The 16,304-nt window shown below is 40.2% G+C and overlaps 1 protein-coding gene across 1 annotated transcript; it reads left to right on the forward strand.

The window, feature by feature from the left end:
- The first annotated feature begins 13,421 nt into the window (after nt 1–13,421).
- On the forward strand, nt 13,422–14,222 carry LOC121401268 (olfactory receptor 13F1-like). The gene has a single exon (XM_041585614.1). It carries the CDS (start codon nt 13,422–13,424, stop codon nt 14,220–14,222), a length of 801 nt encoding a protein of 266 aa, XP_041441548.1.
- Nucleotides 14,223–16,304: the final 2,082 nt, after the last annotated feature.

Consider the following 16,304-nt stretch of genomic DNA (forward strand, 5'->3'; position numbering starts at 1 on the left):
ACCACTTTCGGTAAAAATTGAGGATTAGTACGGAGTACTGCTTTGTCTTGATGAATTTTGAGCCATGGTGGTTTGCAAGATAATGCAGCTAATTCTGAAACTCTACGTGCAGAAGCTATGGCCAAAAGAAAAATCGTCTTGAGTGTGAGGAACCTAAAGTCTACCGAATCAATTGGCTCGAATGGAGGAGATTTAAGCACCTCTAATACTAAGCTCAGGTCCCAAGTAGGTACAGGATTGTGAGCAGGAGGTTTGAGACGGTAAAGACCTTGAAAAAACAATCTGAACTCCGGTAAAAGAGCCCAATGGAATTGAAACAAAGCTGCTAAAGCCGAAGTTTGTACTTTGAGCGAAGTAACGCCCAACTGCCTGTCGAAACCATCCTGAAGGAACTGAAGAAGTTGAGGAGATTTGCAATCTTGCCATCGTAAATTATTCGAATCGCACCATGAGATAAAAATGCGCCAGATTCTATGGTAAGTTTGAGCAGTAGTTGGTCTTCTAGCTGATAGTAAGGTAGCAATAACAGACTGCGGAAAGCCCTTTTGTCTCCAGAGGCTGGATTCAAGAGAAAAGCCGTTAAACTCAGCTTGTGGACATCCTGATACCAGGCTGGCCCCTGTGTCAACAGGTCTGGAACGAGAGGTAACCGAAGGGCTGCGAGCTGGTCCCTGATCCTTGAGAAGAATCTGGGTACCTGACGGTTGTGTCTGGAGGCCATGATGTCGACACAGGGAGTCCCCCACCTCGCGGTGATGAGGTGGAACACCGACGTCTTGAGCTGCCATTCGCCTGGATCCAGAGTGTTGCGACTGAGGTAATCCGCTTGCCAATTTTGTAGACCCGGAATGTAAATGGCAGTGAGCGTCGTTGTATGCGTCTCTGACCATTGGATGATCTTGGAGATTTCCCGCTTTGCTGCAGTACTCCTTGTGCCTCCTTGCTTGTTGAGGTATGCTACAGCCGTGCTGTTGTCGGATTGAATTCGAACATGAGAATTTCTGAGAAGTGGCGACCAGTGGATGAGTGCATTGAAGATCGCTCTGATTTCCAGAAGATTTATGTGGAGCTTTCTTTCTTGCTGAGTCCAAAGCCCTTGACACGATCTGTGTTGCCATGCTGCTCCCCAGCCCGACAGGCTGGCATCCGTAGAAATTACTGCTGGAGCAGGAAGATGCCATGGCTTTCCTTTGGTAAGGATGTCTTCTCTGGCCCACCAACGGAGACTGGACTGAACTGTCAAGGACAGATCTATCGTCTGTGAGAGGTCTTGGTGATCTTTGTTCCACTGTCTGAGGAATTCTCTTTACAGAGGTCTCATTTGAAATTTTGCAAATGGCACCGCATCTATGGTTGAGGCCATGAGACCCAGAAGTTGAAGGACAGAATACGCTGTTGCTGTCCTGGATTGCAAGGATTGGACGATTGATTGAATATGGATGACTTTTTCCGTCGGCAAGAAAAGACTTTGGAGGGTAGAGTTTACTACCATGCCAAGAAATGGGAGAGTCTGAGTTGGAGCTAATAAACTCTTTTGATGGTTTATTATCCATCCGTGACGAGAAAGGTGATGAATGCATAATTGCGTTGCAAGATGAGCCTTTGGGCTTGATTCTGCGAAAATGAGAATGTCGTCCAAGTATGGGTAGATGTGAACTCCCAATGTGCGAATCATTGCTACTAGTGCACCCAGAACCTTTGTAAACACCCTTGGAGCGGAGGTCAAACCGAAAGGCATAGCTTGGAATTGAAAGTGCTGATGGTTTATAAAAAATCTGAGGTATTTGTGGTGATCTGGGTGTATTGGGATGTGAAGATACGCATCCTTCAGGTCCACCTTCGTCATGAACGCTCCTGGTGGGATGGCCGTTGTAATGGAGCGAATTGTCTCCATTTTGAACCTCTGGTATTTCACCGCCTTGTTGAGCGGATGCAGGTTGAGAACTGGGCGGAAGCCTCCATCTTTTTTTGGTACCAAAAATAGATTGGAATAAAACAGTTGGAAATGTTCCTTGGGAGGAACTAAAGAGATTACTCCTTTTTCTTGAAGGTCTCTCAGAATAGATGAGGTGGCTTCTGCCTTGACAGGGTCTGAAGGTTGTTTTGAGGGGACAAACCGGTATGCTGGAGGGAACCGTGTGAAATATATTTTGAGGCCTGATGAAATTATATTGAGTACCCAGGGGTCCGAAATGGAGGTTTGCCAGACTGTTGCGAACTGTTGCAGTCTGCCTCCCACCTTGAAAGTGACGTCTCCTACTGAGTCAGGAATCCTGACTCTTGGAAGGTCCCCCTTTTCTAGTATTCTTTACTTGTGATTGCCATGGCTTAAATTTCTTGTTCGTGTTGGTAGAGTTTGGACGACCTTTGTTGGATTGTCGCGAGTAGGAGCCCCAAGATCGATGATGGTAGTTACGTTTATGAACCACCTTGTGAGGCCTTTTACCTTGTGGTAGGAATGCACCCTTTCCACCTGTTACCTCAGCAATGATTTGCTTGAGCTCCGAGCCAAACAACTGTGATCCTTCAAATTTTAGTGACACTAATCTGTGCTTGGAAGCAGTGTCCCCAGACCATTGTCTGAGCCAAAGTGCACGCCGTGCTGTAATGGCAGCTGCAGACGCTCTGGTGGCTAGTTTGGTAACATCCAGTTATGCTTCACTGAGAAAAGATAGAGCCATGTAAAGTTTATCTATCGTAGCAGCAGTATCTGACTGTTTGGAAGAAATCGACTTTTTTAGTTCTTGGCACCAAAATTTAGCTGTGCGTGCCACGCTGACAGAAGCTGACGCTGAGCGTAAGACTGCTGCTGAATGAATAAAATCCCTCTTCAGAGCCGACTCCATCTTCTTGTCCATAGGGTCACGGAAAGAGCCTGCATCTTCCGCTGGTAGTGTAGTGTTCCGTGACAAACGAACTATAGCCGAATCTATCTTAGGCGATTTGTCTGCAAATTGCTTGAGTTCATCTGCAACTGGATATTTCGGATAAAATTTTTGCAGAACAGTGTTACGTCTGTCTGGCTCAGACCATTCATTAGAGATAATTTGAGTAACGGATCTGCTAGTGGGAAATGCTCTGGATTTCTTGTGGGTGTTACCCAAAACCTTGTCTATTTTGGATACAGGTAAAGGCGTCTCCTTAATTTCAAGGGTATCACAAAGGTACTTAAGAAGTAATTTGATATCATCAGGTTGTTTTGAAGAATTTGCCTCGTCAGAAGCCGAAGATTCTGTATCAGAGGAGCCACTGCCATTAGAGTCGGAGTCTGAAACCGAATTAGAATTAGACTGTGAAGAATCAGAATGGTTATTCCGTGGAAGCCTAGTCTTAGGTCTAGACCTAGTAGGAATTTGTACGTGGCCAGCCACAGCCTGCTGGACTGATGATTGGATATGTGTTGTAACCATCCAAAGAATTGTGAAAATTGTTGATTTGTAGCACTAGAAGCTGGAGAAAAATCTTGTGGTACAGACTGTGATTGAGAAGTATGAGCGGGGCTGGCTGGGCCCGGCGAAATTTGTGGCGGTGTAGGAGGGTCCTGAATAGCATGGACTGTGGCAATAGTAGATATAGGCATTGGAGGATCTAAACCATCATCAGAATCTGCTGAATGAGTAGATTTTGACATCTTATGTAGGATAGGAGGAGAAGGAGAGGCATGTAATGCTTCCTTTTTCTTTCCCCTCTTTTTAGTTGGTCTGGAAGGCCTTTTTTGGGTTTCAGAGAAATCCTCAATTAAATCAAAAAGCTCTTTAGAATGTGCCATGATGATTAGATTGGTCAAACAGACTAATACAGATTGTCTCCCTTGTGAATCAATAATAATACAGCCCAATAGCAGTAAAACGATCGCACTTATCTGTGCTGCGTGTATCCAGCCTGTCTCGCTCCCTGATGACGTCACCGCACTGCGCGGTAAGCCTTGGCGCGTATACAGAAGAGAGGCGCGGCGGAAGTGACGTTGGGAGCAGGATGCGGCCTAGGACTGGCGCCCGCGGCTCTCATTGCCGCTCTAAAAGCAGCCGTGCGCAGGAACAGAGACCAAAGGGCTGCAGGATGGTAGGGGAAACCGCCGGTCATCCTGAATGCGCCTATAAATATACACAGGGGAGAATGGAGCTCGCGAATCTCAGCCAGGATTGGGTGAGAGAGGGCTCACAAAAAGTGACATAAACGCTGCTCAGAGAGGAGCGGAGCATGCAACCATAGGGCTCAGCAATAATAGTAGTGAAACAAGGAGCACACAATAGAAAGAAGAGGGCTCACCTGAGTAGAAGTGTAGAGGAAGGGCTCGATACACTAACAAGCACACTACCATATAAGGGGGCTCAATACAGTGTAGAGCACACAAATAAAAAACAGGAAAAAAGGAAATAAAATAATAAATGTGGAGAGGAAGAATGATGTGTCCACCTCCGAGCAGGACAAACTAAAAACTGAGGATGGAAGGAGACACAGGAAGAGGAGGAGCTTAAGATTTCATTAAGTTTGTCCTGCCTCCAGAGAGGAGAACTTAACCCCAGTCGTCCTGCACTGACAGGTAGGGCCGTATGCATAAACACCAACTCCCGTGTTCTCTCTCACAAACTACATTATGAGGCAAGATGTTTCCTATGTTTATGCCAGTTTATTTGAGTTCCTGTTGTTGAGAGTCTTCATAGGACCAATAATGTATACTTAGCATTACAGGTACAGTTTCTAAGTTCTCATATCTGACACACATTTCACAGTTGCGTCTCCTTTTTTATCGATGGAAATTTTTAGTTCTTTTGACTTTGTCTGTAATCATTTTATAGCAGCGTCTGCGTGCCTGATGCTGTATTACTAATCTATTTACTGCACTTGATAGGCCATGTTTTAAAGAATCTTTACAATAATATCTACTATTTATATAACCACCTATGCAGGGTGTTGGTAGAGGCTTAAAGGGTTGTTCACCTTTAAATTTACTGTTAGTATGATGTAGAGAGTGATATTCTGAGACCATTTGTAATTGGTTTTAATTTTTTATTATTTGTGTTATTTAGCTTTTTATTCAGCAGCTCTCCAGTTTCAGTAATCTGGTTGCTATGGTCCAAATGACCCTAGCAACCACACACTGATTTGAATAAGAGACTGGAATATGAATAGAAGAGGCCTGAATAGAAAGATGAGTAATACAATGTAGCAATAACAATACATATGTAGCCTTACAGAGCACTTGTTTTTAGATGGGGTCAGTGACCCCCATTTAAAAGCTGTAAAACAGTCAGAAGAGTAAATAATTAAAATAATTAATAATTCAACTATACAAAAGAAAAAATAAAGGTCAATTGAAAAGTTGCTTAGAATTAGACGGTCTATAACATACTAACAGTTAACTTAAAGGTGAACCACCCCTTTAATGGTTCAAAGAATGCAGCAGGTAATTATCATACCAATACTCACAATGCTTGTTATTTTATGTGGTTTCAAACTCTCTTGGTTTTTAGTGAACTTATGCTTCATGGTGACCTTGTTATATTCAGAGAAATTCCACATATAGAAAAAACGTATCTGCCACAGAGCTTTACAGGATCCCATAACTGCATTCGAACTTGGGCTTGGATGCCATGGGTTACTTTTCCTGAGCAAACCTTGTGCATTTTATTGAATATAGTGTTTTATGTATAACATTTGTTGCCATTTATACCTGTATATTCTGCTCACACGTGGGCTGCTTAGATTTTTTTGCCAGGGCTGGTTTTAACTCCCAGTCCGGCCCTGCATGTCCCTATAATGTATTCAGCGTTTGCTGTACTCTGGCCTGGTAGAGACTTTTATGTGTGTCTACCCCTCTATACATTCCTGGATAATTCATTATATTTAATGAAGGTCTTGAGCATTGCACCCTGTGTTGTTACTGGTGAACTTCTGTCTTCTGTTTCCCTCAAGGACACAACATGACTGAAAGTAAAGCAGGAAACAGCACAGCACAGAGAGAATTCCTCCTCTTGGCATTTCTGAGTCATGAAAAACTGCAGGTTCTGATCTTTATTTCAGTGTTACTGATGTACATTCTAACTGTATGTGCAAATCTTATTATTACTGCACTTGTATGTTTGGTGCCCCATCTGCACACACCAATGTACTTTTTCCTGTGCAACTTGTCAGTCCAAGACATTGTCTATGTCACTGCCATCTTGCCAAAGTTTCTGGCCATCACTATAACAGGCGACAACATAATTTCTTTCATGAGCTGTATGACTCAGATGTTTCTTTATGGGTCATGTGTTTCGGTGGAATTTCTCCTCCTGACCTCCATGGTTTATGATCGCTATGTAGCCATCTGTATCCCCATGCGCTACTCTCTCATCATGAAGAAAAGTGTATGTGTTCTTCTTGCCTCTATATCTTGGTTTATCGGTGCCACAGTTTCATTCATGTATTGTTGGTTAATTTCGAATGTACTAACCTGTGATCATCACAAAATCAGTCATTTCTTTTGTGGGCTGAAAGCCACACTCAAGCTTTCTTGTAGTGGCCTTGAAAATATTAAAATTCTAATGACTGTAACATGTGTACTTATTGGTTTACTTTCCTTTGGTTTAATTCTGATCTCCTATGGAAACATTATATCTTCTGTCTTAAAGATCCGTACTTCAGCAAGAAAACTCAAGATCTTCTCCAGCTGTGGCTCCCATCTCACAGTTGTGGTTCTGTTCTGTGGGACATGTATAAGTTTGTACATGAAGCCAGATTCGGAAAATTCCCAAGAAATGGATAAGTTGCTGTCTCTACTTTATGTGGTCGTCACTCCCGTGTTAAATCCTTTAGTGTATAGCTTGAGGAACAAAGATATTATTGATGCCATCAAAAATATCACAAATCTCCCCCTTTATACAAAATGATGTGAAAAATCCTGTGATGCTTTCAGAAAAATACTGCATCTATTGGCCAAGTAATTTTGGATCCTAACAGCATGTGTAAAGCTTGCCACAAGACTGCAATTAGAGCTATGAACTCGTGCACATCTCTTTATCAGGAGCACCTTTTTTTAGGTGCTTCAAAACTTTATAAAATGTTTCTTTAAGCATTCCTTAAAACCAGTGAGCTATACATATTCACACAGCTATATAACTCCTTTATATTTTCCCCAGATACATTCCATGGTTTGGGTGCCCATGCCCTGAACCTGCCGTATTTTTAATCCCACAGGCAGTCTCAAAATTAGGGTCACTCACCGCTCTCCAAGGGTGGTCTAAGTGCTGTGCCCCAAACCTATAGAAGGGGGAGAGAGTCCATTAAAATTCAACAAAGCTTTATTTCATATGATGCTAGATTATGTGTGGTTAAATGCAAACGCGTCAGTTGTTTAACTTTGTATATGAAATAAAGTTTTGTTGAATTTTAATTGCATCCAAGAAGTCTGTGTAGTGTGTGTCCACAGTGTGATTTTGGTGGACTCATGAACATTTCACAATAGTTTGCTATAATATTTAAAATACACCCAATTAGTCATTTTGCTGGCCAAGATATTGACATTTTTAAGGTGCATATTTGATTGTTGTTTTGTACCTATGGCTTTTGTTAAAGGAGAAGGCTAAAATAATGTAAGCTTTATCAGAAATGTCTATATAAATACACCAGTAAACCCTCAATAGCAAGAAGATGGTACTAAATTAGGAGAGCATCACATTGGAAATCAGGTAGAATGGACCCTGTGAATGAGGGTTAGCAGAACTGAGGACTAGCCTCTGTAATAGCTATTGAGTGATAAGAAGCCTGTCGAGGTTATGTAGAAGTCAATGGCAGATCTCCTTTTTACAATTTAAAGATATTGTGATCTGCACAATATGCATACGATTCGGGTTTGCACTTGATTTTACTGAGTTTTTTCCTGACCCACTTGGTTTAATAAAAATATGAGATAAATATGAGTTTTAAGTAACTAACCCCCCTGGTGTTTGATTACTGTATGTCATTTGTGTCTGTATCATGTACTACATAAAGCTCCTATTGTGCAGCAATTCATTATATTTTTTTAAACCACTTGTAAAGTGAGTGTATCCTCTTTGAAACTCTTTCCTCATGCACTACCATTAGGGCCCAGCTAAGAAAAACATGTGATCTGCCTATGAGCAGCAGGAACCACTTAGTTAATAGTAAAAGTTATATTTTTGTGGCAAGAATCTCTGTTCAACTACAGTCTCTATTTAATCTGAGCTTTTCAAATATTCCTAAGAAGATAGGCAAATGTTATGATAACAAATGCTTTCTGAAACAAACTTGATGACTTCTCCCTTATACTTATGTCACCTTTGAATAATTCTACTTTCCCCAAACACATCATAACTGAAAATGAAGCAATAAACATTACAGAGTGGCCCATTTACTAGCAATCAAATTTCATTTTTTTTCACGAGTCTCTAAAAATTTGTGGTCCTCTTATTGGTTTTAAAAGCTCTTAGAATTGGAGATTTAAAGGGGACCCGTCACCCAAAGAAATTATTCAAAATCCTATTTTATTACATTAGTCAAGCAAAATGAACTTTAATTACACTATATAAATTATTTGAATCTTGTTTCCTTCAGTCTGGGATTTGAAAATTATAGCAAGCAGGCAGCAGCCATTTTGTGCACACTGTTATTAAGACAAGCCTTGTGTCATCTCAGAATCTTGTTTGTGCACCAGAATGGGGGACCCAATGTCCATTTCCATGCCCTGGTTACACAATTAAATGGTTAAGAGAGGGGAATGTGTGGAGAGCAGTGACATCTAGGAAGTGCTGAATGGAAAGTGAAAGTAATTGTCTGCCCCGCCTCTATGCCACTGGCATAGAGGAGGGGCAGTCAATATTTGATTGACAGCGGAGATTTTAAATGAGCTTACAGCAGCTATGAATGCTTTAATAAAAAATAGAAATTGGATTTCATGTTTAATTTGAAAAGGACTTTTATTATACAGCTTTTTGTGTCTGGTTGACAGGTCCACTTTAAGTCTAAAAACCATTAAAAACACTTATACAAAACTTTTCCAGGTATAGTTGCCAGGTATAGTTGGGGTCCTATAGAAGTCAATGGGAGTTGTGCAAATCCTATTGGACTGTAAAATTAATTTAGACTTTTAGAGGTTTTTGGATTTATTTTCCACTAGGAATTGTCCAAAAAATTTTGTTGTTTTTTAGAGATTTTAGAGGTATTTCGATTTGTAGGGCACCCTTCAGCGTTATTTTCCATTTTTTTTTTTAATTCGGATCTTTTAATAAATCTCATGACATTCATGGTTTTAGAGAAAGTGAGCTTAGTTGTGGTTTCGAAAACCTCTAAAACACTAAAATCCGACCTTTGATAAATAAGCCTCAGAGTGAGTCCCTGCTGCCACATTTCACTGTTGTAAGAACTAATCAGCAGCTAGTTTGACCTGATAGGGAACTGAAGCATGACTTTGTTTGCGTGACTGCAGGGCTGTGATTGGCTATCCCCCTCCTACTATGCTTCTGGCATGGGCTGTTAAATGTCCACTCCTCATTTAAAAACATGGACAGGGACCAGAGAGGATCTAAAGGATCTTATAAAGGGGCCAAATAATGATCATTTGTAGCCCAGAGTGAAACCAGCAACATATAGTACTTATTGTTGCCTACAAGATTAGGGTAATTTTCACTCATGCTATAGTTCTCCTTTAATTCCAGCACTGAGCTGGGTTTATTCAGTTTTCAATGGTGGAGCTTTTTCTCTTTCCAGGTTACAGTTTCCCTGATAGTTTTGTTCAGGCGAGAACATTTAGAGGGGAAACACACCTTACTTGCCCTACCCCCCCATGTGTATGATAAGTATCAGTATAAACAGTTTGGTTTTTATCTTCAACCACCGTTGTACTGATTCTTCCTAGGTTCACCAGAAAACCTGATATACAGTGACCACTCTCTCAGCAATTAGATGTAGATTGTGCTAAATGTTATAGGTTTCATATAAGCCTATGTTAAAAACAAGAAAGTGTCTAGCTGAGGCCCACGGCAAGGATTTTTGATACTGTGTCAAGCCAGTCGAACCCTGTCTTCACCCCAAAAACTATTATATTTTTTAAATCTTCAATTCTGTATAAAAACAAAGAGGGGAAATTGAGAAATGGACATGTGAGAGTATATCAAGAGCAAAGGGTAGTTGAATGAAGAATTAGAAGAAGAACAATATTTTGGAGGGTGAGCTGATGGTCTAAGGTTTTCTAAAAAGCCCCTGGTGCCCTAGTTCCATGCTCCATTCCTCAAGTTTAATAATTTGTTTACTCTAAAAGATGCGTTGTCAAACTATGTGACAGATAAAGATTAGTTTGACCAGTTTTTATGGCAACCCCAAGTTCAACTTGGTTTTACAATAATCTCAAGAGAATGACTGGGCAGTGGGTTATGGAGGTTCTCTTTAAAAAATCAAACATAAATTGGATATCCCCTTTGTGTAATAAAGTTAGTTGCTCAATCACACAGTGGTGGGGTTCGCCAGGTCCACATAAGCTTCAGGATACAAATAATGATTCCACTGGAGAGCTGGTTACAATTCAGTGTAGTGTTTTTATTGAAGATGCATAAGCACTACATGTTTCGGACCTCACAGGTCCTTCCTCTGGTGCAGTTGAAGAAATTTAAGCAAAATGAGTCCTTTTAAAGGCCTTCACCCCCCACACTTCATCATGTGACCAATTACATGTGTCCAATAGAAAAGTGATATCAAGTTACAGGTGATTAACACTGGGTGCACCAGCTCCATCTACTGGCCAGGTGCATATATATACATTTGAGAAACTACCTAAGGTCTATCTGATAACCGACACACATGGCAACAAATAGTGTCAACATTTCAATATGTAACAATATTGTATGTAATCCTACCATCTGTTAGTATTCAGTCCATAGTAAGAGTCCTTATAGGATAATTCAGATGGTGGAAAAACCTGTGAAGAAAGTTTTTTTGTTTTTTTTTCATTAGTACTAATAAATTTATTATAAAAAACATTTTAGGCTCCATGCCTCATTCATTCCTTTTGGTTCAATGGTTTGTAATTTTTCTATCCATTTTGCCTCCAGTCTTAGAAGCATTGTTTTTCTGTCTCCTCCTCTGCTTGGTAACTCAATATGTTGCAAGACCATCCACCGTAGGCTTGCTGCATTATGTTTTTCATTAAAAAAATGCCTGCCAACCGGTGTGTGTGTTTTTGTTTTTGTTGGGTCAAAGTTTGTAATGGATCTTTTGTGTTCCCCAATTCTAGTTTTCACTGTACGTGATGTTTGTCCAACATACAGTTTTCCACATGGGCATTTAAGGGCATAGATTACATATTCAGTATTGCATGTATAGTAATCCTTAATGGGGATTTTATATCCTTTATGTGGATGAGTAATGTTATCCCCCTTTATAATCGAATTACAATTTCCACAATTAAGGCATGGGAAGGTGCCATTTTTTGGTTTGGCCAAGAATCTAGTTTTTTTGCTAGCATTACCACTTTTTGTTAATTCAGCTCTTACAACCGCATTTGCTATGTTTTTCCCACGTTTATATGAAAACAATGGGGGCTCTTTAAAGGCTTTTCCGTATGTGAAGTCTTGTCCTAATAGAGACCAGTGTTTTTTCACAATCTGTTCCACTTTCTTGTTTAGTGGTCCATGTTCCATAACAAAGGGAATTTTTTCACACACATTGTCTTTCTTTGTGGCCTTTAGTAGGGTATTACGTGGTATCTTAAGTACCTCATCTCTTGTTAGGTGCAATTGACGACTGTCATATCCCCTTTCAGAGAATTTTTTAATCAAGGTATTAGAGGCTTCCATATATTTTTCATCATCACCTGAAATCCTTCTGATACGCATGAATTGTCCTTTTGGTATCCCTCTAATTGTGCCAGGTGTGTGAAAACTATCATGTCTTAAGGTGTTATTCCTTTCCAGTGGTTTAGTGTACAATTCAGTAGTAAGTAATCCTTTTTGATTATTTATTTGTACATCAAGGAAGTGTATTTTGTGTTCACTGTATTCTGCAGTAAATTTTATGGTTGGATGCAGTGTATTCAGGGTGGCCATAAATTGTTCTAGCTCTGCCTTTGTGGATTCCCATATCAAGAAAATATCATCCACAAAGCGATAGTAACATGCTATCTTGGCTTTGTATATGGGGTTATCAAGGATTAGTTTATGCTCAATGGCATCCATAAAGATATTGGCATAGCTAGGGGCCAAATTACTTCCCATAGCCGTCCCTTGAGTTTGTATGTAGTGGTCTTGGTTAAACCTGAAATAATTTTGCTTCAGTACAAGTGCAATTAGGTCTAACAGGAAGTAAATCTTAGCATGCGGTATATTTTCAAGTAGCAGTTTGTCTTCAACATATTTCATCCCTTCTTCATGTGGTATGGATGTGTATAGGGATTGTACATCTATGCTACACAGTATACAATTTTCTTTCATCGTGCCTAAGTTATATACTCGAGTCAAAAAGTCTGTGGTATCCTTAAGGCACTGTGGTAATTTAATTACAATTTCTTGTAAAAATGTATCAACATACTGTGAAAGTGGTTGTAGTACTGATCCCATCCCAGAGACTATTGGGCGGCCAGGTGGATTAGTCACATTTTTGTGTACTTTAGGAAGCAAGTATATAAGTGGGGTTCTTGGATGTGGGGTTGTTAAAAACTCTTTTGTAGTTGCATTTATAATGCCTGCTTCAAATGCATAGTCTATGGTATCATCAACTTTTTGGGCATATGTTGAACACAGAACAATAAAAATTATTCGGAATGCTTGGGACATTGGTTTTTCCACATATGGGATCTTTTCATAACTTGGAGCACTGTGTCTTAAGGTTACTAAAAAAAACATTTAAATATTAAATGTTTTTTAACATTATTCCATTAGCATGGGCTTATACGGCTTCGATAGCACCATGGACAAGGTACTGGCTAATTATTCCACTAAAAAAGAAAATCTGTGAGACGGCTCATTTATGAACACAGGTATTAAATGGCACAAGTATAGTTGCCCCAATTAACAAGATGTTTGTTTTCATTTTCTAACTGGCAGTGGGCTAATGAAACTACTATATATCGTTCCTACTTGCCTAATCTCCATAATGTGCTATTTTAACAGGTACTGAAAAAATCTCAAGACTACAGATGCCAATGAGTCCAAAACCCACATGGGGGAGGTGGATCAGTATGCCAATGTTTTGCAGTTAATGTTGTGGCCTCAAATAAGAAATGAGGATACAATATGTTGAGATGACCATTGCATGAGTCACATGTTCAACTACATTACTCGTCTTTCCCCAAACACATATCATGGATGAAAATGAAGCAAGAAACATCACAGAGAGAATTCCACCTCTTGGCATTTTTAAGTCATGAAAAAATACAACTTCTGATCTTTATTTCTATGTTACTGGTGTACATTCTAATTGTATGTGCAAATATGATTATTATTGCGCTTGTATGTTTAGTGCCCCATCTGAACACTCCAATGTACTTTTTCCTGTGCAACTTGTCTGTCCAAGATATTGTCTATGTTACTGCCGTCATTCCAAAATTTCTGGCCATCACTATAACAGGTGACAACAGCATTTCTTTCCAAGGCTGTATGACTCAGATGTATCTATATGCATTATGTGTTATGGTGGAATTTCTCCTCCTGACCTCCATGGCTTATGATCGCTATGTAGCCATCTGTATCCCCATGCGCTACTCTCTCATCATGAAGAAAAGTGTATGTGTTCTTCTTGCCTCTGTTTCTTGGTTCATCGGTGCCACAGTTTCATTCTTGTATTGTTGGCTTGTAGTTCATTTACTGTTCTGTGATCATCAAGAAATTAACCATTTTGTTTGTGACCTGAAAGCCATTCTGAAGCTTTCTTGCAGTGACACTACAAACATTAAATTTGTAATATTGATGGTATGTGTGTTCATTGGGTTCCTACCCTTTGATTTCATTTTGATCTCCTACGGAAACATTATATATTCTGTCTTAAAGATCCGTACTTCAGCAGGGAAACTCAAGATCTTCTCCAGCTGTGGATCCCATCTCACAGTTGTGGTTCTGTTCTGTGGGACAACTTTAGTTTTGTACATGAAGCCAGATTCTGAGAATTCCCAAGAAATAGATAAGCTATTCTCTCTACTGTACGTGGCTGTCACCCCACTGCTTAATCCATTAGTGTATAGCTTGAGGAACAAAGATATTATTAATGCAATTAAATTTATCATGAAACTATTATAAATATGTACAAACAGCCAGCAGTTCTATAGATATTATTAATGTTAATTCTTATATAGACATGTTACTGCACAGCAAGGTCTGTCCCAAAGAACTGCCTGTATTGTTTTGATGTGTGATATGTAGCACAATAAAGAAGATACAGTCCAGCTTGTTGAGGATTGAACGAGTCTTCTTTATTTTTTGAGGATGCCTTCCCATTTTGTTTGGGTTTTGGATTAGGGCCCTGTTCTTTGGGGCGAAGAAAGGATTAGGGTGGGTGTGGAATGTGGACTTTTTGCTTTGGTGGAGGGGAATGGAAGCCAAACTGGATAGAGAGAGGACATTGAAACTGGTTATCAATTCAGTGTTGGTAGGATTAGTGTGGGAGAATGAGGGTGGTAAGTATGGAAAAAAAGGGTGAACTTTCATAGTTTTCCTTTCTCAAACAGGTGGAAGGGGGAGCAACCTTGTGATGGGTATCACAGCTGGACTGCTATGAAGCAAATTTACCCCTCCAGTACTTACTTTATTAGTACGAGAAGTGTATTATGTATCTTTTTCTTTATTGTTAGTGGGTTTAGCCTAATAAAAATCCCTATTTACCATTGTGGTACCATAATGTGGAGTGAGTGCCTTGAAAAAGATTCATCAGTAGAGATGTCGCGAACTGTTCGCCGGCGAACTTGTTCGCGCGAACATCGGGTGTTCGCACTCGCCGGAAGTTCGCGAACGTCGCGCGACGTTCGCCATTTTGGGTTCGCCATTGTTGGCGCTTTTTTTTCCCTCTCACCCCAGACCAGCAGGTACATGGCAGCCAATCAGGAAGCTCTCCCCTGGACCACTCCCCTTCCCTATAAAAACCGAAGCCCTGCAGCGTTTTTTCACTCTGCCTGTGTGTGCTGAAGAGATAGTGTAGGGAGAGAGCTGCTGCCTGTTAGTGATTTCAGGGACAGTTGAAAGTTTGCTGGCTAGTAATCGTTTTGATACTGCTCTGTTATTGGAGGGACAGAAGTCTGCAGGGGTTTGAGGGACATTTTAGCTTAGGTAGCTTTGCTGGCTAGTAATCTACCTTCTACTGCAGTGCTCTGTATGTAGCTGCAGTGGGCAGCTGTCCTGCTTCTGATCTCATCTGCTGACTGCTGCAATAACAGTAGTCCTTGTAAGGACTGCTTTTATTTATTTTTTTGTTGTTTTACTACTACTACTACTACTACTACTATAAGAGCCCAGTGCTATTAGTCTAGCAGTGTTGGGGAGTGGGACTGGTGTGCTAATCTGCTGCTCCTAGTAGTTCAGCAGCACCAACTTTAATTTTTTTTTTTTAATATTCATTTTTTTTTATTTTACTTTTTTTTATTTTACTACCGCTGTAGTAGTGTATAAGTTGACCTTTTAGGCATTATTTGCCCTGTAGGCATTATTTGCACACTGTTTTCTTCAACCCGCCATCGAGCTGTGTGACCTTGTTCCCATTCTGTCTAAATATCCATAATATTACCGTCTCCAGAAAAAACACCGGAGTCACTTTTTTCAAGCAGCCATAATATATTTTACGTAATCCGTATCCACCGCTGTAGTAGTGTATACGTTGGCCTTGTAGGCATTATTTGCACACTGTTTTCTTCAACCCGCCATCGAGCTGTGTGACCTTGTTCCCATTCTGTCTAAATATCCATAATATTACCGTCTCCAGAAAAAACACCGGAGTCACTTTTTTCAAGCAGCCATAATATATTTTACGTAATCCGTATCCACCGCTGTAGTAGTGTATACGTTGGCCTTGTAGGCATTATTTGCACACTGTTTTCTTCAACCCGCCATCGAGCTGTGTGACCTTGTTCCCATTCTGTCTAAATATCCATAATATTACCGTCTCCAGAAAAAACACCGGAGTCACTTTTTTCAAGCAGCCATAATATATTTTACGTAATCCGTATCCACCGCTGTAGTAGTGTATACGTTGGCCTTGTAGGCATTATTTGCACACTGTTTTCTTCAACCCGCCATTGAGCTGTGTGACCTTGTTCCCATTCTGTCTAAATATCCATAATATTACCGTCTCCAGAAAAAACACCGGAGTCACTTTTTTCAAGCAGCCATAAT

The sequence above is a fragment of the Xenopus laevis genome, chromosome 3L, assembly GCF_017654675.1.
Source record: "Xenopus laevis strain J_2021 chromosome 3L, Xenopus_laevis_v10.1, whole genome shotgun sequence".
In the NCBI taxonomy this organism is placed as follows: domain Eukaryota; kingdom Metazoa; phylum Chordata; class Amphibia; order Anura; family Pipidae; genus Xenopus; species Xenopus laevis.